Source organism: Pteronotus mesoamericanus, unplaced genomic scaffold (genome assembly GCF_021234165.1).
Source record: "Pteronotus mesoamericanus isolate MK-2021 breed Mesoamerican mustached bat unplaced genomic scaffold, CSHL_Meso_final contig_25, whole genome shotgun sequence".
In the NCBI taxonomy this organism is placed as follows: Eukaryota; Metazoa; Chordata; class Mammalia; order Chiroptera; family Mormoopidae; genus Pteronotus; species Pteronotus mesoamericanus.
The window spans coordinates 15,327,720-15,353,311 of record NW_026555105.1 but is presented as its reverse complement, the minus strand read 5'-3'; the positions used below and the strand labels follow the sequence as shown (position 1 = coordinate 15,353,311).

Here is a 25,592-nt window from a genome sequence, read left to right as displayed (position 1 = left end):
ATGGAAATAGAACAAAGAAATGGAACCTCACTATACGGTGCCATTAGAAACCACCCTTTCATGACCATCTGTTCATGTTGGGAAATATATTGATTTCTGCAGTCTCACATTAAATGGCTATATCATCATTAATTTAACCAATGCCCTTTTGCTGGACACTTTAGGTTGGGTTCCCCCCGTTCCTCGCCTATTTCACGTAGCACAACAATGGGCACCTTGATGCAGTGACATATTTGTACACTGGCTTAATTGTGCAACAGCAGGGTCACCGGGCATGCAGGTGTTTAATCATTTGTGAAGTTACCTTCCGGAAAATTATGCCACCACCGAGATTTGAGAAAGCCTGTTTTCCCACGGCAGGGCGGGGAGAGGGGTGGTTCTTGTTTAAATAAACAGTGTCGAGTATTGAGAAGAGAGAGCTTGGTTGGCACCAGACTCCCAGCTCTGCCTTTTGCTGGGTGCGGGATCTTGGGCGTGTGACACGGCCTCTCTCTGAGCCTCCGTTTCCTAGTGTGTAAACCGGGCCTTCCTAGCAATGAACGTGGGGGTCTTTCTGTGGGAAGGGTGGACAGATATTGCCACATGGTGCCTGGCCAATCCACCCTCTGACCCCAGAGCAGCCACCTCAGGCCTCTAAGGGTGACGCATGACCCCAACAGTGTCGCAAGCAGGTTCCAGTCCCTGTGCCTCCCCTTCCCGTCCTGATTCCAGGAACCTGTCCCCACAAAGGAGCTGCCCCAGCTCCCAGGCGCAGTTACTTAAGGAAGCTGGGCCCAGCCCGCACTTGCAACAGCCCTGGCTCACCCACTGGGAACCCAGGATGGGGGCCTCAGCCAGGGCGCTGTCCTCTCTGCTGCTGGGACTGCTGCTCACGTCCTCCACAGGGGTCCTGGGTGCCAACCCCGGCCTGGTCGCCAGGATCACAGCCAAGGGCCTGGAGTATGGTAAGGAGCGATGGTCATCAGCTGGAGTGGCTGACCCGCTTGGCACCACCAGGTCGCTCTGGGTGCGGCAGGGGCAGAGACAGGGTTCCCTTCTCTGGGCCTGGCTGGGACTCTGGCCTCATCACCCAACCACTGTGTCACTCAGGCACTTACTTGCCTTAGCTGGGTCCCTGCCAGTCAAAAGAGACAAGGATTGGGGTGCAAGTGGTTGGTTTGGGAGATGACACCAGGACACACCCTCAGAGAGAGGAAATGTAAGGTGGGAAAGGGAAGGAAGGCAGTACCTTAAGCTTAGCACCCTTTAAGTACTTCGTGTATGTCATACCTCCATTGTAAAGAATGGACAAAAGTAGGGGTATTTTTTAAAAGATGCTAAAACAATGACTCACAATGAGTCCCTCCACGGGTCAAGGGATCTGGGGTATTTATACACTGCTCTGCACAGTAACTGATCAAGGGAAGCGCCTCATATTCATCGAGCCTCAACTGCCTATGGATTAAGCGGGGGTAATAACATTCCCTCATGTAAGGTTGTTGGGAGCCCAGGCTAGCTGGGGGCAGAGGAAGGGAAATCAAGGAAGTCTTCCTGGAGGAGGTGAGGTGAGGTAGAAAATATAAGTGGGAGTTAGCCAGAGATAACAGGGTAGAATTCTGGCACAGGGACTGGCACATGCATTTGCTAAAGGGAGGCATGTAAGTTGGAAAGAGGCAGGCTGTTGGTCATGGTGTATACATGCCCTCCCTGCGGGAAGAGCCCCGACTCCTTCATATTTCAGAACAAACAGAAGGTCCTCTTTATATGGAAACTCTGAATCAGACAAAATTTGCCTTTTGTTCCTTTCCACATGTAAATGTACCATGTTTATTTAACGGATCCTCTAGCATTGGACTTTTGGTCCTTTCCATACTTTTAATATACAAACTCACCTCGCTGTTCCTGGCCTTGACCAAGTGCCTGCTGTGGGCCGGGCACCAAGGCAGGACCTCTTTTGATCCTCCCAGCCGCTCTGTGCTCTGAATGATTTCTTTTCATCCTCATGTACCCCAGTGAGGAAAGTATTATCGCTGCATTTTGACAGATGGAGAAAGTGAAGGCTGAGGACTTGTTCAAGTCTGCCCAGCTGGAAAGAGGCCAAAATGAGAACTCTATCCCTAAAATCTTTACAGTTGCTTCTACGCAGGCTAGACGCCATCAAGGGCAGGAAAGAGAATTGCCCACACAAGCACACAGCAGCCCTTCTCCCCAACCCCCGCATGGAGTTGCTGACACAGGCATTCTGTTCCCTCATCCATAAAGTGGGCACGTGCCACATACAATGCAGTGATGTCCGGAGTGTTTTCCAAGCCATCTGGTAGGCAGAAGGGCTCAATAACCCATACCTGTAATTCGTGTTAATAAGGAAGTGGGCCTCTCTCCCCGGGGCAGGTGGAAGCCTGAGTGACTAAGGGATTGGGGGGGAGGGAGGCGGGCCGACTAAGCTGACCCCTGGCTCCTTCCTGTCCACAGTGGCCAAGGAGGGGTTGGTGGCGCTGCAGAGAGAGCTGCGAGAAATCACACTGCCTGACTTCCATGGGGACTCCAAGAGCAAGCACATTGGACGTTGGAACTATGAGTTCCGCAGGTGGGACTCCCTTCTGCTGGGGCCCCAAGGTGGCAGGGGTGGGAGCCTGGAGAGGGAGGGAGAGCCCAGATTGGGTCAGGACCCCTGTGGGGCAGACAGTAGGGTAGGTCCTCACAGAGTCCAGAGGGAGGTTCTAGGAAGGAATTGGGCTCCCCTATTCACTCATGCAACAAATATTAATGAAGACATAATAACTGTGTGACCCGAGCCTCGGTTTTCTTGTCTGTATAATGAGGATGCTATTGCAACCTCCTCTAAGTAATAATAACCCAGCCTCTGGTCTGACCGTTGGATATAGTCTGGAAGGGAAGATAGACTTTAAACTTTACATACAGTAGCCCAACTATTAGAGCTGAGGTTTGAACATCTGGAAGAGTCAAGGAAGGCTTCCCGGAGAAAGTGACATTTGAGCTAAGTCTTCGAAGGATTATTACATGCAAGCAACTGATGCTAAAAAAAGCATGAGGCCGTTTTTGAAGGGCAGGCAATGAAAGGAGGGCTATTGAGCCCACAGCTCATCAACCCCCTCCCTTCTCACTACCATTGATTGCTTCCTTCCTTCTTTTATTCAGTCTATCAACAAACACTTATTGAGCACCTACTATGTACCAGGCAAATAGAATGGCACTTGATCATTCTTTTCCCAATGACAGCCCACAGTAACATGTCACCTTGGTTTGCCGCCCTCAGCCCTTTTTGTATCTTTACTCCAACTGCCCTTGTCCTTCTCTGGATCTGGTTCCCCCACCTGCCTGTGTCAGGGGAGGGGATGGTTGGGGGAAGGAGCTGCACACTCAGAGGGGAGAGTCTGTGGGCCCTACTACAGATCCCGCCAAGGATCGTAAGATTCATGGGCTCTCATCCTGCATCTGTGACTTCGGGCAAATGCACTCCTTCCTTGAGTTTCTCTTTCCTCCTCTGTGAAAAGAGAAGAATAGTGCTGACCCACTGTGTGGGGCCTACGTGACATAACGGATATGAGGTGCCGAGCATGGCTATGTGGGGAGTGGTGGGCACACAGCAGGCGCTCAGTAAGGGGGGGCGGTAACCAGGCACCTGCCTGAAGCAGCCCCGCTGGGCCAGTCCCCACTGAGGGGGAGGTACAAAGGTGAGAGCAAGCCCCCTGCTGAGGCTGGACCCAAGCAGGGGCTGATGCCACTCTTCGTGTGTCTCTCCTCAGCCTGGACATCCGCAGCTGTGAGCTGCTGGGCTCTGCTTTGACACCCCTACCCGGCCAGGGCCTGAGTTTGTCCATCTCTGACTCCTCCATCCAGGTCCACGGCAAGTGGAAGGTGCGCAAGTCATTCGTGTAAGTTGGCTCGACTCCTAGGCTCTTGGACCCTTGGCCTTGGTCCCATTCTTCTTGGGTCCAAGGAGTTCCTAAATCATTGTAAAGGCCACAGGGTAGATGGAGGGAGCTCAAGCCCAGAGACACCTCAGTTTCCGAGCCCTGGCTCTTGGACCAGCCTCTTATCATTTTCTGTCTCCCTGATGGGGTTGTGGGAAACTAAATGAGATCACATTGTGTTATCTTGCTTTGCTTACCCCAGCAGCAGACCCCAAGGTAGAGTTTAAGTGCAAATACTTTGCATGAGAAGTGATCTAAGGAGGCATCCGTGGGGTTTGGGGAGGTGAGGCAGGAAGGGAAGGAAGACACTCCTGGAGACAGTGTGGACGGAGCACAGCTCTGAGTCACCCCAACACAGATAGGCGACCCCGTCTTCCTATTTGCCACTGGTCAAGGGCAGCTCCCCAGGTACTGACTCTCCAGCATTTGGAATCTCCAGGGTCCTTGGATGGAGGGTGGGTTTATCTGCACGACTGCTGCAACAAGATATCCCAGACTCACGGCTTAAACCACAGAAATGTATATGTTTTTCTCACACACCTGGAGGCTAGGGGGCCAAGATTAGGGTGTCAGAAGGTCCAGTGCCTCCTGAGTCCTGTCGCTTTGGCTTGCAGGTGCCCCCTTTTCTCTCTCCTCACATGGTCATCCCTCTGTGTGTCCTAACTCCTCTTCTCATGAGGACACCGGTAAGATTGGTTTAGGGCCCGCCCTCGGGGCCTCATGTGAACTTAATCGCCTCTCTAAAGGCTCTACCTCAAACGCAGTCACTTCTCAAGTACTGGGGTGTAGGCCTTCAACATACGGGTTGGGGGCGGGACACAGTTCCGCTGACCAGTCTCTTCTGGGTGACCTAACCGTACTTCTCCTTTAGACCTGCACTGTCTGATAGAGGAGCTTCTAGCCACATGCTTTTTCTGAGTACTTGAAAAGAGGCTGGTACCCACTGAGATCTGCCATAAGCGTGCAACTACAAATTTGAAGGTTTAGTACAAAAAAACATTAAAAATCTCATTAGTAATTTTATATTGATGGTACACTGAAATGATAATTCAAATGAATTACTCTTTCTATTTGCCTTTTTGAAACGTTACTTTTACTGTTGACACGATTACGCATGCCCCCATTTTCCCTCCCTTAGCCCCTCATCGCCCTGCGCTCACCCCGCCCCCCCCGGCCATCCCCACACTGTTGTCTGTGTCCGTGGGTCACACATATACACTCTTTGGCGAATCCCCTCACCTTCTTTCATCCAGAGCCCCCTCTCGGCAGCTGCCAGTCTGCTCCATGTATCCATGCCTCTGTTCCAATTTCGTTTGTCAGTTTACTTTTTTCATTGGCTTCCTCATATAAGTGAGATCATATGGTATTTGTCTTTCTCTGACTGGCTTATTTCACTTAGCGTAATAATCTCTAGGTCCATCCATGCTGTTGCAAAAGGTAACATTTCCTTCTTTATTATTTTTTCTTTTTTGCCTTTTTTACCATGGCTACAAGGAAATTTTAAATGACCAATGTGGCTCCCATTATATTTCTGTTGGACAACGATGCTTTAGAAACATGCTCAGTATATATGTCATCTGTATAGGCACATTCACTCAATTTCCATGAAAGAAATCAGGCCATACTCTTCTGCCTGGACTTTTTTCACTGAAGTATATTCAAGATCTCTTTATATGAGCATGCAAAGACTATCTCATTTTTTAAAACTTCTTTCAGTGTAATATTTTTATGGAGGTGAAATTCACAGAACATAACATTAACCATTTTAAAGCACACAAGTCAGAGTGGCATTTGGTATATTCACCATGTTGTGCAACCACCGCCTGTATCTAGTTCCACAGCATTTTTGTCAGGTTTTCTTATAGATCTTTTATGGTCTTCATTGTAATAAAGCTTTGTTTGTCATAAATATTTGAAATAGCTTTTTGTAATTAAATTTTTGCTCCAGCTCCACTTATTTGGGGGTGAGATTTGGGCTTCATATTTCATGTTTCCCCCCAATGGGGGCTGACGTGAGTCCAGGGACCCATCCCTGCTTCTCTCTTCTCCTCCAGGAGGCTACAGGGCTCCTTTGACCTGTGGGTCAAGGGCATCACCATTTCGGTCAACCTCACCCTGGGCAGTGAGCCCTCAGGGAGGCCCACGGTCACTGCCTCCAGCTGCAACAGCCACATCCGCGACCTGGAGGTGGACATGTCGGGAGATTTGGAGTAAGTCACCATTGGGACAGTGGTCGGCTTGACCCCTGGTTGCAGCCCCAGGTCCAGCCAGCCAGGGACCTGGCCTCTGACAAGCATAAAGGCCCTGGCACAATGCATGAGTGCATCGCGCGCACTTGGAAGTCTTTCCGTGGGGACACTGCTGAGGTTAACCGATGCAGTCAAGCCAGGAGGACTGGCGCGCCATTTCTGCCAAAAGCAATTCAGGAACTACCGGGAGGCAAATGCAGCCTGGCTACTGGAGGAGCAGGAGGGCTTTTGGCCAAAGGAGAGCTTATGAAAAATACGCAAGCCTTTGGGCAGGTCTCTTTGAGTCAAGTGTCCTTAATCAGGGTAATGTGGATTCTTGACCCCTTCCCCCAAACCTGTAGAATTTGCTTGGGGCGCAGCAGGGGCTGGGGTGCCAGATGCCCTGAATCAGTGAGTGCGCAGGGAGATGGGGCTGTGGAACACAGCTGGGTGTCAGGATGGAGTAGGGATGGCTCCCTGGGGACTGGCTTTCCCTGCTGCCCCACTGTCGCTGTGTCCAGTGGCACACAACTGACCATCTACTGTGCCCCATTCCGCAGGTGGCTGATGAGTCTCTTCCAAAGCCAGATTGAGTCCAAACTCCAAAGAACATTTGAGGAAAAGGTAAGAATGTTTGATCCATGCAGGGGCTGGGCTCAAGTCACACTTGGGCCCAAGGCCCAGAGAGGACAAATCATCTGCCAAAGGTCGCAGAGCTAGTACGCAGGCAAAACGTAGTGAAGTTGTGTGGCTAAAGCAATTAGCACAGTGTCAGACCAAAGCCAGAGAACTCACTCGGGCTTTCTCTTCCATCTTTTTCAGATTTGCGAAGCTGTCCAGAAATCTGTGACCTCTGACCTACAGCCTTATCTCCAAACTCTTCCAGGTAGGGGACCCTTCTGAGATAGTTTATTTCTGTTAATTCTCATAACAGCATATATGTGTCTTATAAAACCTTAAGTGGGATACAAGTACAAAAAGTAAAAATGAAAAGGCCCTTTTCCTCCCCCAATTTTTTTCCAAGTAGTAACCTCTTTGTTGGGTGTATCCTCTTAGATATTTTCTTTGCATATACAAATGCAGAGTCTGGCACAAGTAACGCCCCTGTTTTATTACAAAATCTTTTATTACAAAATCATAAGCATGTAATTCTGTAACATAACAATAGTGCACTGAAGCACACCATATGACATTTTAGGTGAAGTGTTCAAATTGAAACTATAAATTATTACACTCATATTATTACCCTACCAATCACAAGCAGACGTTACTTCTACCAGAACCTGTATACATATACATACACATGAGTATATGAATATATACTCACATATGTATTCCTTTTTAATGAACATATGTAAATATGCATAATTATGAATATATCTAACTCTATTCAGTATAGACATTGTCCTCTTGTAACTTGCATATGGTGGAGATCTTTCTATACCAACACATAGAAATTGATCTCACTTTTGAAAACTTTTTTTGTGGAAGTTAATGCTTACAGAAAAGTGCCCACATCATAATTGAAAAGCTTGGGGAATTTTCACAAGCTGAGCACATACCCACCAGCTCCCAGAGTATACTGATACAGAGCGCGGTGGCCTTCCAGAGCCCCTGTGTCTCTTTCTGACACAGCCCGCCACTCAAGGCAAAGGCAATTTTGCACTTTGTACATGGATAGAATCTATCCATGTTTAAAGTCTTTTATCAAAAACAAAGGTTTTCTTTGTTCAACTTTAAAATGCATTTGATCCATATTGTTGCATATGGTGAGTTCATTCATTGTCCTTGCTGTGCAGGATTACACTGTGTCGCTGTCCCTCCCTTTATTTATCCAATTTACTGTTGATCATCCCTTGGGTATTCTCAGTTTCAGACCATTACGGGTGGTGCTGCTATGAATATTCTAGTTCATGTAACGCATGTCTTTGGGGCATACCTAGGAGTGAAATTGCAGGCTCACAGGGTATGCATAGTTCCAGCGACATCAGGCCCTGCCAGTTTCCAAAGGAGTTGTAACAGCCCTCATTTTAATAGCTGTGTAGTATTCCCTCCTGTGGATGTGTCTTCATTTATTTCATTAGTCCCCAGACTCCAGATGTGTAGGTTTGTTGCTCCCCTTTGCTATTGCCAATCTGGGGAAGGAGGCACCTCGCCCAGCTTCTTTGCCTGCATGTCAAGTGTACACGTAGAACAACCCTCAAAGGTGGAGGCTCCACACCTAGGGTTGACACTTAAAATGTGTAGGGACAGTCCCTGACAAATTGTCTGAGGTGGCCTCTGATAGCATGGCCCCAGGCCCCTACACGCCCTCCAGCGGAAGCACAGACAGTCCGGGCCTGAGACCTGGACCTCCTGTTCCCCCGGGGCTACGGGGACGTGTCTGAGCCCTCTGGACATGCTGGATCTTCCTGGCTCTGGGCTGCGCCGCTCGGAGGCCAGTTTCCCCTGTGATCAAGGCCTTGGCTGTAAACCTGGAGAGCCAGACCCCTTGGTTAGAGAATTCTCCTCACTGTGTGGCTTGCTTGGCATGAAGCTCTGGGTGTGAACGGGCTGCCAGGCCTGGGCTCCTTCCTCCCGCCCTCGGGAAGTGTGTGCGCCCGCCTCCCTGGAATCCACTCAAGCCCCAGGCTGAGCTCCCCCACTGTCCCCATGGCTAATCCCCCACTGGGGCAAGTGAGCCCCACTGGTCTCCTTGGCGAAACAGCTCTTTGCCCAGGGCCTGGGCTGGGAGGAGGGTCTTGAGGCCGAGAGGCAGCGGGCTCTGAAGAAAGTCACGGGAGTGTAGGTCAGCCAGAGCCCTCACCCCTTCTCCGCGTCTGCCCCCTAATTCTGCCCCTCCCCTGTTCACAGTCATGACAGAGATCGATAATTTCGCTGGCATTGACTACAGCTTAATGGAGGCTCCCCAGGCAACAGCCCAAACGCTGGACGTGATGTTGAAGGTGAGGGTCCTGAAGCAGGGGCCTCAGTGGGTGCTGCCTCAGCATGGCATTTGCCCCTCAGGATCAGCTCTTTCTCGGAGCCTCCTGTTCCCCTGGTTTCAGATGTGTCCTCATCTGCCTGTGACTCCAGCAGTGTTGAGGGCAGGGCAGTGGGGAGCAGTGTGGAGCATTCCCAGAGCCAGGATCCCGTCACAAGTACCTGAAAACTCTCAGGTCTTGTGACTTCCCCTCCCTCTTTTTTCTCTCCTTCACCTTGTCCACCATGCAGATGAGGTCAGTCTGAGAGTCTGGCCAGCGGGTCCTGCGGGTTAATAAACCAAGGTTGGCGAGTTTTTTTATTAAAGGATTCTAGACAATTCTGGATGTGCAACACTTTGACCTAAAGGCAAATGAATTTACTGGCGGAGTTTCAGGCACTGTCTCTAGCCAGTGCCCGCTCATCAGGCTGTATTAGGTGACTACCTAGCACAGATGCCCAGCCCTGGGATAAACCTTGAAAATTTAAATGGGCCTTATTTTCTTTCTCCAGGCTGAAATTTTTAACCTTGATCATCGCTCGCCAGTTGCCTTCCTTGCTCCTGTCATGAGCCTTCCTGAGGAACACAGTCGAATGGTCTACTTTGCCATCTCCGATTACGTCTTCAACACAGCCGGCCTAGCATATCACGAGGCAGGGTACCTGAACTTCTCCATCACTGATGATATGGTGAGGATGATGTAGAATAATGCTTACAAAGGACAATGTACCCTGGTTTCCCTTCCTTCTGTCCTTTCTACCCCATTTACATCAGTGAAATCATAACTTATAACACGAAAAAAGGTCAAGACCAGGAAAAATATGTTAGCACAATTTCCCTTTTCACTTTGGCTGCCAGGAAGCTAAAAAAAATAAAATAAATCAAAGTTCTTTCTCTCTCCTAAAAACGGCGGAAGACTTTTTGCCTTGCTTGTCTGTGTTTTATTCCCCTCTCCCAGACTAAATCTGTTATTCTAATTCATATTTTCTCTCACTCTAATGGTTTGTAAGTTTTTTAAATGATTTTAGTGAATGAAATGCATAAAGTTACAAAGAATAGCAAATAAAGACCAAGTTAAAGGTAAAGCACAATTATGAAGATGCTGAACCCACAAATTAATTTTTTAATTACAAATCTATCTGGGAGCTTCCTTGAAGCCAAAGTGAAAAGGGTACATGATTCAGCGATCCATGGCGAAAAAGAGAGACAAAGTCTTCCTAGCATTTACCTCTAAAACAACTGTCTCAAATGTGGCTTTGTGTAAGGGATACTAAATTTTGTAGTAGATCACATTTTTGATATTTTTCATGTCTTTCATATTTCTCGTGTCTTTAATATTTCTGGGCTTCAGAAATATCTTGTAGCTCTTGTAGCTCATGAAGAATGTTAGGATGGTGGGGAAAACACAGGGTGGTCTGATTTGGAGGCTCCACTTTCCCCTGGTAATAAATCAGGGACTATCTGGTGGGTGGCTGGAGTGAATTTTCCCCTTTGAGTGATTTCTCACTCATGCATGGGGCTTTTCCTTCCTTCATTACAGCTGATTCACTGGTGCCGCCTGTGGCGCAGTCCTTTCTGTTGTGGATGGGATCACACAACTGTGTTTCATCCAGCACTCACTATATGCTAAGCCTTGTGCCAGATGCATTGTACCCACCATGTCACTGAGCGCCCCCCAGTGACCTGATAGGTGGGGGCTATGACTAACCCATTTTATAGGTGAGGAAGCTGAAGCTCAGAGGTGAAGGGAGTGGCCTGAGACCACACAGGGACAAAGCCAGGAGCCAAACCTAGGTCTGTGTGGCTGCCAATCTCACCTTCACGAACCCTCCGAGTCTGTCCCACATGTCACCTGTGCCCCACAGAGAGCAGAGAGTACTCACGGACTCATATACTTCTGTTCAGTGCAAGACAGGCACCTTGTCACATGGTAACCCTGGGTATTCAAGAAGCTCCAGTCCTAAGTACCCCCATTCACCGTCTCTTTCTTTAGACCTTCAGCTCCAGAAGGAGCACCCTGAAACTTCTTTGCATCTCTTTCCTGCAGGTTCCACCGACCTCTAACATCCGACTGACCACCAAGTCCTTCCGCCCCTTCGCCCCCCGGGTAAGGTCTCCCTCCACCCTCGGTGGGCGCAGGCTACCTTCATCGTTCCTCCTTAAAACCTCCGTGCTCCTCTCAGCTTGCACAGGAGTCAGGAGACCAGCAAAGAGTCCCCCAAGGAAGGCCGGAGTGCTGTGGGCTTTGGGACTCTCTTCCCTTCAGAGCCCCGAGAGCGCAGGCCTGAGCCCGGGTCTCCTGGGGCCCCAGGTTGCCCAGTCGTCTATTGGCGCTGAGAATCCCAGAAAATGCCACATGTGCCCTCATTAAAAACATCGATTAAAGAGGGCCTACTAGGGACCAGGCACTGTTCTTGATGCTTTAAAAAAATATTATTTTTTGACTGGATAATAAATTATCATGGTTTAACATTCAAATAACATAAAAGGCTAGAGAATGGAAGTCTCCTGTCTACTCCTGTCCCCCACCACCCAGTTCCCCTCCTGAGTCTGCCAACAGTATCAGAGTGTACGCATCCTCTGGGACACTCTATGTATATACCAACAGATTTGTGTGTCTTTCCCCTGTTTTTTTGCACAACTGGAGTCCTATTATACACATCATTTAGTACCTCATTTTTTTCCCCTTACTGTACCGGGAGATCATCCCATACAGGTAGATAAAACTCTTCTTCCCTCTCGTTTTCATGGGCGCCGGTCTGCTGTTGTATGGATTGACCAGAGCTTGTTTATCCAGACTCCCGCGGAAGCACATGAAGGTTGCATCCAGTCTTCAGCTTCATCGCTGTTGCAGTGAACGACCTTGTGGCTCTGTCATTGCTGGGCTAAGCTCTTCATGTGCAGCATCCCATTTAATCCTAGTGACATCCACCTGTCCTCTCCCCCACCTTCTGAGTCCCCCCGAAACTCAGCTCAGACAGGCTGTAGTGTTTAAAAGGCCTTGCAAAAAGCTTGATGATGGCTCAGAGGAATTATCATGATGGGAAACTTTTTAAACTTCAAGTCCTGCAGTGCCTGGGCTATGTCCTTCCATAAGGCACTCCCTACAGGCTCTTTCTCTTCGTAAAGCCCTGTGATAGCCCCGTCTGCACCATGTGGTCCCTGCCAGTTTTGGAGGGCCCTTGGCCACATCCTGCCTCCAGCACCACTTCTGCCCCAGAAAGCGAAGCAAGCTCCCCTTCCCCCTTCCTGCTTGCATCATATTCAGCCTGACAGAGAAGCAACTCAGCCCACCTTCTTACTAAAGAGGTTTACCTCCTCATGTTACTTTCTAAACATACAGTAGGCTGTAGATTTCACATTTGCATAACAAAAAGGCTCATGGGACTGTTGCGCTTTCATCGACTTTCCCCCCAAAAAGGATCAGCCCTGCCCCTATTAAACCCTGTTCCTACCCCTAGGTAAACAGAAAGTTATGAGCACTTTTGACATGGAAGGATCTGGTTGTGTCATATTTCAAATATATCAGCATCTGATCTTCGTATGTATAGTTACCTGACTGTGAGGAGGGTGTGCAGAAACCATAGCTCTTACCCATGCCCGGGGAAGAGGGGGGAGTGAAAAGATTGGGCCGATCTTTCTGGAGGAGAGTTTGGCAATTCCTGTCAGGAAGCTTTAAAAATATCCCTGCCCTTTGACTCAGTAATTCCACTTCTAGGAATGTACCTCTGTCCCGCCGCCCCCCATCCCCCACCAGTTCATAGCCAAGGGCACTCAGGGAGTGGTCATTATAATGGCAAAACCTTAGAGACAACTTGATGCCCAATAGGGTTAGATCCACGGCAGTGCACATGCACAACGGAAGACAGTGCAGCTGTGAAGCAGAGGGTGCAGACTCTATGCGTCTGACATGGAAAGATGCCCCATTACACCACTAAGAGAAAAAGGCACAGAGCATTTTACGGAAATAAAGTCAACCAAAAAGCATTCTCAGATTTCTATGACTCCCTCCAGGCTCTCCTAGCAAATCTGCATCTTTCCTGAGTAATCTCCTCATTCTGCCCCCAGTTAGCCAAACGCTACCCCAACATGAACTTGGAGCTCCAGGGAAGAGTGGCTTCTGCGCCCGTCCTGAACTTCAGCCCTGGGAACCTGTCTTTGGCCCCCCAAATGGAGGTTGAAGCCTTTGTGCTCCTGCCCAGCTCCGTCAAGGAGCCAGTCTTTCAGCTCAGTGTGGTAAGGTTTGCTTTTGCAAATGCTGTTCCTTTTTCCTCTACGCTTTTCTTCCCACTTACCACTTACCTGTCTCCTCCAGATTTCAACTCAAATATCACGTTCTCAGACAGGCCTTTCTTGATTGCCTTTACCTCAATCTACCTCGGGCCCCTTGTCATTGTTCTTTTGTAGCACCTTATTATTTTTCTTCATTACATTTATTATAAATATGTTTGTGCTTATGGAGCTGTTTGCAGGTTTGTTTAATGCATGTGTCTCCCACTAAGTGAGTCTGGGCCACTGTCAGGAGGAAGGTAGAGGGGTCTTTGACCTGTTCGCTCTGCGCTATATCTATGTCTGACTCCGGAAGACTGCATTTCCCTGGATCCCTTGCAGTCTGACTTCTAGCTAGGTCAGCCAACAGAAGGCACTGTCAGGAGAATGGGGCGCAGGTGGAAGGAAGAAGCCAGAGTATTTTCCCCCCTCTCTTTGTCCTAGACAGAGACTTGGGAGAGTGACTATGTCGCCTCCATAGTGGCTCCCACAACCCCAACTTCCTCTGTGCTTTCGGTCTTGGGGTGGAAGCAGCTTCTTGCCTCTGCTAATCTGTGAGTTGCTTCTTCAACTCCTTTTATGGTTTCTCAGCAATTCCATCACTTGTATAACCAACTCCCTGCATTAAATTCTCCCTGACTTAAATATTGAGAGAATTCCTCCTTTCTCAATGGACCCTGTCTAATAAAGAAGGGATTCTGAGCCTTTTGGGGTTCCTGCTCACCAGATGGAGAATTTTGCTTTTTATTTTATGTTTGAAAGCCAACGAGTAAATATGTAGAAGAATAGTTGCACCTAAGTCCTATTCCTGCAACTTGATAGTTATTATTATGAAAATTGTTGTTATCAATATAAGTTAAATTAAAACAATCTATTATTATTATTATTATTATTATTATTATTATTATTGCTGAATCATAGCCCTGAGATAGCTAGAAATGGCCCCTTTTAGAGATCTCCAGGGATAGGCACTCTACACTTTCTCTCGGTAGTCTGATCAAAGTTTAATTGTTATTATAGTCAACAATTTCAAGTAAAAATATTCAAGTTCAAGTTCAAACTTATCGAACACTTACAATAAGCTTTCTGGGAGTCTATAGTCTAGTGGGTGAGTTCCTGCTTTAATTCATTGAGCTGCTTGTTGAGAGAAGATAGCTGATCTTCATGGTTATCCATCATGTGCATTGAGACCTGTTTCCCTTTACTGGAATTTCCAGGCCATTAATGTATCCGCCATGTTGACCTTCAACACCAGCAAGATCACTGGGTTCCTGAAGCCAGAAAAGTAAGTGAGTCTCTCACCCACTTGGGGGCGCTCAGCCGAGCTTGCTCTGTCTGGCCCTGTAGCTGCTTCTCACTGGAAGTGGGGGTGTGAGGAGATCCCCCTGTCAAAGTTAGGGGCTCACCATTTCAGAGGGAAACTTCAATTTTAGCCCAGTTGGCCAAATTCTTTTGCCCCACCAGCCCTGCTTCTACAAACTTCCTTTCCAACTAAACCCATTACTTCCAATCTTCTATAGGATTGACTAATACTGCCTTGTCTTAATCTGTGAGTATTAAGACATCAGCCATACTGGCTTCCTGAAGTGATAGAGACTGAGCTCTCTTACACCGCCCACCTCCCCTCTTTGAGTCTTCCCAGTGAGGTACTATCATTGTTTTTGGTTACTCAGTTCAGTCATCTTTTCCACTCCCACCCCGACCCTACCTTTGGCCCTTCTCAAGCCAGGGCCTCCCCCTTCCTGGGAACTCCCACATTGCTCAGGTCACCCATGGGACACCACATGTCTGAATTGCCTCTGATTCGTTATAGGATACAAGTGGAACTGAAAGAATCTAAAGTTGGAGTATTCAATGTAAGCTATTACTGTTTTTATTTATAAAATTATTGGGGCGTCAACTAATTCAGAATGTTTACTAAACACAGCTGTAGCACCTAGAGTAGAAAACAGAAAAGGAGAAGAGCTGCTCTCTGCCCAAGTGAAAGTTACATCCCAGTATAAGACAGTAAATAATTAAATCTTCTATTGGACCAAGTTCTTTGAACTTCAAGAAATAGAAAGCCAACTAAAAGTGTCTTAAGAATATGAGAGGAATGGATGGAATCATAGAATTAAAAAACAAAAACAACAAAGAAAACTAAGGATAGAAATTTCAGGCATAGCTGGACCTAGGTGCTCAAATTAATGCTTCAGGAATCTCTCCGCAGCCCTGGCTGGTGTGCCTCAGTGGCTGGAGCATGATCCTGTAACTGGCAGGGTTGCAGATCGTATTCCTGATCAGGGCACATACCTGGGTTGCAGGTTTGGGTGTGTACAGTCGGGTGTGTACAGTCCTGGGTCCAGGTGTGTGATGTCTGGTCTCCACACGTGGGGAAGGCAACTAGTCAGTGCTTCCCTCTCACAGATACTTATCTCTTCGTCTCTCCATCTCTCTCTCTAAAAGCAATGAAAAAACAAAGTCCTTGGGTGAGGATTAAAAAAAGAAGAATCTCTCTACCTCTTGGTGAAAACCACCCAAATTTCCTGTAGTTTCATTTTATTTAAATCTACCCCCAAAATAACAATCATTGTGCTAGCTCTCATTGGATCAGTCTTGGCCACGTGTCCATTCTTAGGCAATCAGGGTGGCCAGAAATTCGACAAAGCCGATCGGCCAAGGATGGGTTTCCTGGAGTCAGAATTTGCAATCTGCACTGAAATTGGATAGGAGGGTATTCCAGGAGGGGAATAGGGACTCTGTTATTAAAACAAGAGGAACTGATTGCTGGGCACACAAAAACAAGACATGATTTCCACAAAGAGGAAGATGTGGTGAAATAGATGGCTCGCTATTAAAAGAGGGAGGAGAATAGGAAGATCAGTGTGGGCTGAAGCAATCGCGGTGAAATGTCTGTAAAGGGAGAAGGCGCGGTGATGGCAGCTGCCCCTCACAGGCGGAGGGGGAGATGGGAAGACTTGAACGTGCAGCAGTTGTTTTCCTCTTTGCAGTCCCAGGGACGCTGACTTGCCCTGACCACCCTCACCCAGTTCTCCTCTCCCCAGACTTGCCTTTGAGTACTTACATACCGTGTGGGGAGAGATACCGCCCACAGGGACCCAAAGGAGCCTGCTTTTAGAGAAGAAAGTGAATAATGCCACACTAATATCGTATCTGTGTATGGCATGTAAAAATGTTCTATAAAGTAAAACATATGTAAAGATTCACAAAAAGTTAGCCAGCAGGATTTTGGAACATGGATGTAAAAAGCAAGACCTATAGAATCAGACAAATCTGGATTCAAATCCTGGCCCCGCAGCCCAGTTTCTAACAAGCCACTTTCATTCTGTTGGCCTCAGTTTTCTTACCTGTGAAATGGGGGCATTGATGTCAATGTAAAGCACTTATTGTGAAGACTGAAGCATATATATAGTGCTCTGAACCCTATCTATACCTGCCACACGATGAGTGTTAAAAATTGTGTTTCTTAATTTTTGTTTATTACACAAGTAATTCAGGAAAACACTTACTTAAATGAATACTTAAGATAAGGCTAAGCCAAACCTTGACATTCTTCCTAGAGGAAAGACGGTTGGGTGTGTCGTCTTCCAACATTTTTCTATCCCTTTGCACACGTACAAGTGTACATCTAGAAATAGTTTTATCTTGTAGTAGCATGAGATAGGTATCTATCTGAAGTTTGCTTTTTTCAAGCCTTTGTGATGTTGGCACATACAGAACCACCCACCTCCATAGTGGCCATGTGGAGTTTTACTGGTGGGCAAGATGGCACATGTGGTCACAGGTGGGAACACTGTGACCACTATGATCACCAGGTGAACACTGTGACTATATGTGACATTCTCCTGTTCTCCACCAGGTGGAGCTGCTACAGGGGCTGCTCAACTACTACCTTCTCAACACTCTCTACCCAGAGGTCAATGGTAAGAATCACTCTGGATTTTTCCAAGTCAAGAGTAGACACTACTTTTGAGGGGAAAGAGAGCTGGACTAGGAGTTGGGAAACAGGGCTCTCCTGCAGGCTATGAGACCTTGGGCAAGTCACTGCTCTGTGAGCGTCAGCAGCCTGTCTTTGCAATGGGAGTGTTGAAGTCAACCTCATCTCCCTCCAGGGCTTAATGAGGGTTGGGGACCAGGGCAGCTCTTTGGAGCCCAGGAAACTCTTTCTAAGAGAAGTAGAGACTCACAGAAGTGCCCCTACATCCTGAAGAGGCAAGTGAAAGACTAAGGGCCAAGTTAATATAGAGAGCACAAGGCAGCCCACCTCTGAATTCATGTTTCTGTGTCAATTACCAACTCCCTAGTCAAAAAATAAAGCATAAAGAGTACCCTGTGTTCATCATGAAGCTCTACTACATTTGGCTGCAACAGAAAGCAAGGTAAGGGTGGAGGACAGAGAGCAGATGCCAGAGCTTCTGTCATGAGTGGATTCTGTCCCATACTTACCACTCCTTCCATACAGCCTCATGGCTGCAAGCTCAGCCTCCTGTGGCAGCCTTCTTGAGCTTACATCCCAGTTCTGCCCCTTTCTAGCTGTGTGACCTAGGATAAGTTACTTGCCCCTCTGTGCCTCAGTTTCCTTATCTGTAACATGAGAGTACACATCTGCCTGATAGTCTTTGGTGAGATTAAATGAGAATATGCTGTGTATAGAGTTTGCACAGAGGTCTTTTTTTAAAAAAAAAACAACTTTGTCTATAATTGTTATTTATTAACAAATCTCTCTCACTGTTGTGCCTCAACCTCCAGAGAAACTGGCAAAAGGCTTCCCCCTTCCTCTGCTAAAAGATATTCAGCTCTACGACCCTGTTCTCCAGATTCACAAGGTCAGTGGGCTGGGGGGTGGGGAGCTCGGAGGACGTGGGGATGGGGATTGTTCACCTTGCCAGGTTCTGAGACCAAAGTTCAGTGAGTGAAGCCCCGCCCAGCCCTGCAGCCCGGAAAACCTGGACTGGAGTGGGAAGCTATCAGCACGGACAGATGCCCTGAAGCCACCCACCTGTCCTTTAGCAGTGGCAGTTCTATTGGATGGAGGGGTAGTGGACACGGTCTGTGCTACACTGCCTTCTCTCCCCACCCCCGCAAATGGCCTGGGGTAACCTCAAGGCCAGCTCATTTTAAAATACTGCAATCCTAGATATGCTAACAGGCCAAGCTCTAAAAATGGAAGAGCTTTATTATAAATATATGTTTGGGGTGCTCCCCCCATAGACCCATTGCCCCCACACATGCCCACAGTTTGAATTTTGGGGGACTCCTTTCAGTACTTTTTACTTCTGTATGCATTTAAAAAATTATTTGTGAGTGTCGAATAGTTGCATGCTAGGGCTCATGCGTGTGTTCTTTCTTTTCTTTCTTTTCGTTGCAGTCTAGTCCCCTCCCCCCATGCCCAATGTTCAGTACTGCCCCACCCATCAGATGGACCATAATTTACTTAGCTATTTTAATACCAAGGAATGTATCTGATTCTTCGCTATCGTCTCCGCTATTCTGATCAAGCATTTTATGGTCCATCTGTGCCGCACAGTTCAGGTTATCTTTCTAGAACAGCACCTGTAAGGCGGGATGACTGGGGTGATGGGCTTGTGAGCGTTAAAGGAGATGCTGCCTTGTGCCCGCACGTCATCCACATCCAGCAAAAAACAGCTGCGGAAGAGAGCGAAGGGCAGCAGCATAGTCAGGAACACTGAAGCACTGACCAACTGGTGCCCTTGAAAATCAAAGGTCCAAAAGTCTTTCGGGCGCAGAGATACTCAACACCCTGAGTGTTCACAAGGAGTCAGACAGATGGTTGTTCAAAGCAAAGCCTCAGTGACAATTCATGCAGCTGGCCTCAGTTTTCTCTTCTGTAAAATGGCGTGAAGCCCAAATCCCACTGGGATCCTGTGAAGAAGAGAGACCAAGTAGGAAAACTTCTAGCTCGGTTTAGCATACGGGAAATCATGGGAGGATTTATTATATGCTATCATAGTCATTAGAATTTTGAGGTCAACTCTGTCCCTTTATTTGATGCCCAAAGGCAGGAGAATGTATTGCTAAGGGAAAGAATAGGACTTTGCCTTGAGTTCAGAATTTCCACCCCTTGGGTGATGGAAACCTACACAGGGGTAGGAGCGCAAACCCTGGCAGCTCACAGTTTTGTATTATTTGCCCAAGAGAGAATATCTAGGTGACACGAAGGACATTTATGAGGCCTGCCAGGAAGCAGCAGCTTGGGAAATGGCAAATAAATCGCTACCTTAGAGAAGGTAGCTGGCAAAAGCTGTGCTTTATGGCCACCTTGGGGACGAGGCACACTAGCAATTTATGCCCGACCTGGCCCCTGGCAGGGCTCACGTTTTCCCAGCCGTGGGCCTCCTTTAAAGTCGGAGGTGCCTCTTTTTGGAGTAAAGGATGCATTACCATCCTGTTCTGTCTTGTCTCTCCTAGGACTTCCTGTTCTTGGGCACCAATATCCAGTACCTGAGGGTCTGAGGGCAAGGAGAAAGACGGGACTCGGAGGCTGCAGCTGGACCAGCAAGTTGCATTTCCAGATTTGCAGGATATTCCCGGAGATTCTGGGAGGATGAAGACTCTTCTGTCCTCAGCTCTGGGGGCGAGGTCTGCCTGGCCTCTGCCCCACACGCCTCCTCTTCGGGAGGTGCACCCATGTTCTCTCAGACTCTGAAATTTACTTTCCCTGCCAGGGCAGACCATCCTCCTCCCTGGCCTGTATGATCTTTAAGGGCAGGCATTGCCTTTTTATTCGCCTGTTGCTCCCCTTGCACAGTGCGGGCGCGTAGTAGGTCCTCAATAAATATTTATTGAATGATTCCATGAAGGAACCACCTGGTACTCTAGCTGAACCTCCCTGTTGCCCACGCTCTTTTGCCCATGGGATCGTCAGATGGTCAGTACCATCTGTGGTCTCCAGCGTTCAACCGTGAGCGCACGCCCCTGTCCCCTGGGCTGCTGCCGTGGGGACCTCAGGGAGAGAATAAGGGATTCCACTCCCCACTCAGCCCTGGGCCTGGCACCGATGCCCGCTCTCTAGGGGACTTGTCCATGTTGGTTTATGGGCAGTTCATAGGCTCATTTTAATATATGCCTCCACCCCCTCACTTCTGGCCTGCTACAGACGTGGAGCCAGGGCGTCTCCCAGAGCAAAAATTCAGCCTCCTGCTGCTTTCCCCGTTGAAATGGGTATAAATTAGGAGGAAATGAATCTGTCTAGGTTTTTGGTCCAACCCAAATAAAAAGCTCACGCACCTGCTGTTTATGAGCCCCCAGCCTGGAGGAAGAGGCCATAGTTTCTAATTATCACACAACCAGACTCCGATCAGACTTACTAACGAGTTGTTTCCAAGTTATGTAGTTCGTTCCCCCCGGGACTGGGAATCAGAAGGCTCGTTTGATAATTTTTTTATTGTGCTAATGAGCAGCTGGATGGAGCTGCCGGCTAGCAGATAATTCACTGGGAATAGACCCATTTACCCAGTGTGTGACAGAGACGCGTTCCGAAATGGGACGATGCTCTGGCACCAGCTGCCGGCAGGGGAAGCCTTGGCTTCCCCTCCTCCCGCCTCGTTCCTCTGGCCCGCTTTTCTCACCATCCTCCATCCCTGCTGGGGACTGCAGAGGGACTCGGGCTTCCTCCAGCACTAGCCATGTGGCCTTGGACAGGTCCCTTTCCCCCTTGGGGGCCTCATCTAGGAACTAAGGATGATGTGATGGTAGCTGCTTCCTAGAGCTGTTATAATGATGATGTTAAGTGACCCATATGAAAGGATTTATTGAGCCATGGTGGGGATTCACTATTTCTTGGCTGGAGGTGCTTACCAAGCACCTCCTACGTGTGGGCTCCGGGTTGCTCGGCATGGGGTAAATGGAGGCAGCTCAGACTCCGTTCCAGTCCCTGCCCTTAAGAGCATCACCTCAGATATGGGGGAAAGAGCCCATTTGGATTCCAGTGTACTTGCTTGGAGCCCCTGGCAAGGCCTCGCTAAACCTCAACTGTGGCCGAGGACCCCTCCTTTCAGAGCGACGAGGGACTTAATGGCGTCATGTCAAGCATCTGGGGATGCCCAGAGCATAATCAGGTCCTGGTAAATGGTAACAACCACCTGCTCACTTTGGGGCCCCCCAGAAGCAGACCCCGAGGCAAGGAGGGAGAAGATTCCAGGAAGTACCAACAGAAAGAAAACGAGATGGGGATAGGGAGGGGACGCAGCCTGAGAAGGGCGTGTGATCAAACCGCTTACCACCACAGGTGACCGGAGCTTAACCCCGCTGCCAAACTGGGAGCCAGTGTAGAGCACTCTTCAGAGCATCCACCCAAGGGCCAAGGGAGCTGGGATATTTATACGCCATCCCCCACCAGTTACTGTTTGAGGGGGACTCCCGGGAGACATTAGTTCTCTGGTTCATCTAGTCTGAACAGAGTGGGCAGACTAGAAACTTCTCAGGCAAAGAAACGCAAGCGTCCAATGCACCTCTTCCCTTGGCTGATTTTAACTGGTATCCTTTCCCTTTAACAAACTGTATCATGAGTATAACCCCTTTCCATGAGACCTGTGAGTCTTTCTAGTGAATTCTAGAACTCACGAATGATTGTGGGGACCCTCAAGCTTGCGGCTGGTGTCAGAAGGGAGGGTGCTCTGTGGACTGGGTTACATCTAACTTCATTCACAAGGGGTCTCCTGTTCTCTGGCTCCTCTAGTCAGCGGACCCACTGCTGGCCTCAGACACTGAACACAAGGCCGGTGACACTTGACACCTGTTCTCTGTGGCCTGGCTGAGCCTGGAGGGCCCCCACTTCCTGCCCACAGCTGGCTCATCCTCAGCTTTGCTCTCGCTGGTGCTACAGACCCTGTACTGCTCAGGCTCCCTAACTGCACACTTCAGAACCCTCTCTGGGTAGTATAAGCAGATAGGGGATTTCAGCCTCCAAGTCTTTGAAGACCATCAGTGGCTGCAATCACCCTCATGTAGGGTAAATCCTCACATAAAGTCTTCATAGGTTCTGTGACTTCAAAACGACATACAATGAGACCAATTTTACCATTGATAGAAACGAGAATTAAGTTCCTATCGCCTCTCATAAGCATTATAACAAAATGATGTTGAATGAAACAACAACATTCAAGGACCTGCGGTATATGTCTTTGGTCCAGACCTCTCTTCTGAGATTCGGACCTGTCCCCTAACTACAGGCTTGACGTCCCCCTTAGGCAGACTGGATTTGGGGGCTGCACCTGGCTCATGTGACAGGAACCTGTAAAGGCGTCCTGAGGAGTCTGGTGCATAAATCGCTCCCCCGCCAGCCCCCAGCACATCTGCCTGGGCTGGCTTCGCCCAGCCAGCGAGCGGAGGAATGCTGGTAGTAAAACATAGCAACACAGAAGGCTGCTTTATGGGCCAGAAGAAACGATTTCCCACCTGGGGCCACTAAAGAATCCAAGCTGAATTCTCAGCTTCCCTTAGAGAAGGCTTTTCTCTCGCTGCAAGTGATCTCACGGGGCCCTTAGGGCAGGCCTGTCAGCAGAAACCCCAGGGCGGGGAGGCTGTTTGTAAATGGACGCTCTCACCACGGCCATTCAGGGTTAGGCCCAGAGCCCCCCTGTATCCCCCAGACCCAACCAAGCCGAGCTTGCTTTCAGCACCTGCCACCCCCTGCCACCCCCCACGCCCAGCAGGCTTCTGGATCTGCAGTCCAATCGAGAGTGCTTCTCTAAGAGCTGCCCCTGCACAGAATCATTCTGAGCCAATATTAAATGGCTAAAATAAAAAACACCGACAGAATCTAAATAATGGCAAGAACGTGGAGTAACTGGAACACTTGCCCATGGCCGTGGGAGTGTGAATTGGGAGATCCAGAAGGATCTGCTAACGCCGAACATGCATGAACCAGAAAGCCCGCTCCTCCAGGACACCGAACTGAAATGGCTGCATATGTGCAACAAAATAAAGCATTCTTTATAATAGCCCTTCACTGAAAATAACCCAAATGTCCACCAGTAGTGAACAGATGAATTGCGGAATAATCACATAATGGAATAGAAAACAGCACTGAGCACAAATCGACTTCAACTGCATGCAGTAACATAGACAGATCCTGCAGACAGGATGCTGAGTTAAGGACTCCTGACACAAAAGGGTGCGTGCTATTTGATGCCATTGTTCAAAACCGGGCCAAACACATTCACGAAAGTCAAAGTCAGGGGGTGTTCATGCTGCCAGAAACAGGTAACTGGAAAGGACACAGGAGTCCCCTGGGATTTGGATACCGTTCTGCTTCCTGACCCCGGTGCACGTTCCCATTGTGAATATCCACCTGTGCACACGTATTATTTGCACACTTTTCTGCACATATGTTATACTTCCAAGAAATATGCATAAGACACGTCTGTATTTATGAGGCTTCTTATAGTGTTTTTGATTACTTAGCTCCCAATAAAGTTCCATTTTCCCAGATTTATTCATGCAATATAACAGACGCACGCCATGTACAGGCTGTTCATCATGGCATTGTTTGAAACAGCAAAACAATAACAAAATACAACAAAACAAAAACCGAAGACAACCTGTGTGGCCCTTGATAAGGAAAGGTAGATAAATTACGGGGCACGCATGCAAAGGGATACTACGCAGTCTGAGAAGAATGACCATACGCAGCAAGCACAAAAAGCAGCCAAAGGCATCTTTAGGTGGGAAGAGTAAGCCAGGCAGACACAGTAGTACCTCCTTTTACTGATTTAAAGTGATAAAGACACATACATATAGGCTTATATGTATACAGAAAATTTTTAGGAGCTTATCCAAAATACTGGGGAAAAAAGCAGTTCTGGAGAGTGGAAGTGAAGCGTTTGTAAAGTTGGGAAGTTATTATTTTCCTTCTTAGGCCTGTTTGGATTTTTTACACAAACAAATATGACTTTCGAAAAATGAAAACGTGCATGCCCTTCCTCTAGGGAACATGGCCCCACCTTTCCCTTTCTCCCTTTCTCTCCTCTGCCTTTCTCTCCCTTACTCCCTCTGTAACTTTCTAAATAAACCTTCTCTTATAATTTGAAAAAAAAGAAGTAAAAATAAAAAATTTAAAGATGTAAATCAAAGTAATTTAGGCACACGCTTAAATAATCAACTATACAAAAGGTCTTATATGAAGCTGCCATGGTCTCAAAGGGAAAAACTTCATTCCTTAAGGGTTTCTGTTTTTAATTCTTTTGATGGATATTTCTAAACAATTGAGTAATGGTCCTATTTCTCTTTTTTATTTACCAATGTTAAACAAAATTATTGACTTTGTGAGGATTAAGCTGATTAAGTTGCCCTGTTTAACGTCCCTAATTGTCCTAGCTAGGACTTCCAGTACTATGTTGAATAGAGGTGGTTAAAGTGTGCATCCTGGTTTTGTTCCTAAAATCAGAGGAAAAGTTTTCAGTATTTCACTGTTGAATATGATGTTAGCGATGGGTTTTTCATATATGGGCTTTATTATGTTGTATTAGTTTCCTGCTTTTCCTAGTTTGTTGGGTTTTGTTTTTTTTTTATCATGAAAGGTGTTGAATTTTGTCAAATGCTTTTCCTGCATCCATTGAGATGATTATGTGATTTTTAGCCTTTGTTCTGTTAAGGTGGTATATGATTTGTGTAGGAGTATGTTGAGCCATCTTTGCATCGTATGGATAAATCCTACTTAGTCATGGTGTATGATCATTTCAATGTGCTATTGAATTCGATTTGTTGGCATTTTGCTGAGGATTTTTCACATTTGTAGTCATAAGAGATATTGGCCTGTTGTTTTCTGTGTCTTTCTCTGGCTTTGGCATCAAGGGTAACACTGGCCTCATTAAATGAGTTTGGATGTATTCCCTCCCCTCCAATATTTTGGAAGAATTTGAGAAGGATTGGCATAAATTCTTTTTTAAATGTTTGGTAGAATTCTCAGTGAAGCCATCTGGTCCTGGGTTTTTCTTTGTTGAGAGATTTTTTTTTATTACTGATTTAATCTCCTTACTAGTTATAGGTCTGCTCAGATTTTTCTATTTCTTCATGATTCAATCTTGGGTGGTTTTATGTTTCTAGGAATGCATCCATTTCTTCTAGCTTATCCAATTTGTTGGCATATAATTGCTCATAGTAGTCTCTCATAATCCTTTTTATTTCTGTCATCAGTTATAATGTCTCCTCTTTCATTTCTGATTTTTTATGTCTTCTCTCTTTTTTCTTAGTCTAGCT

The 25,592-nt window shown here is 47.6% G+C and overlaps 1 protein-coding gene across 1 annotated transcript; it reads left to right on the top strand.

Annotated features, from left to right (window-relative positions):
- The first annotated feature begins 740 nt into the window (after positions 1–740).
- On the top strand, positions 741–20,189 carry LOC129070707 (lipopolysaccharide-binding protein-like). Its single transcript, XM_054573767.1, has 15 exons — positions 741–944; positions 2,452–2,566; positions 3,747–3,875; positions 5,969–6,124; positions 6,703–6,766; positions 6,965–7,028; positions 8,996–9,087; positions 9,617–9,793; positions 11,152–11,211; positions 13,173–13,340; positions 14,591–14,658; positions 15,187–15,229; positions 17,233–17,296; positions 18,123–18,199; positions 19,803–20,189. Exons 1-15 carry the CDS (start codon positions 821–823, stop codon positions 19,845–19,847), a joined length of 1,446 nt encoding a protein of 481 aa, XP_054429742.1. The 5' UTR covers positions 741–820; the 3' UTR covers positions 19,848–20,189.
- The last annotated feature ends 5,403 nt before the right edge of the window (positions 20,190–25,592 follow it).

Excerpts from the sequence above, each read along its gene's own strand:
- LOC129070707 (XM_054573767.1), top strand. The coding sequence starts at position 821 with ATGGGGGCCTCAGCCAGGGCGCTGTCCTCTCTGCTGCTGGGACTGCTG. Across the intron at positions 13,341-14,590 it reads CAGTCTTTCAGCTCAGTGTG|GCCATTAATGTATCCGCCAT; the intron begins GTAAGGTTTGCT and ends TGGAATTTCCAG. Across the intron at positions 14,659-15,186 it reads GGGTTCCTGAAGCCAGAAAA|GATACAAGTGGAACTGAAAG; the intron begins GTAAGTGAGTCT and ends GATTCGTTATAG.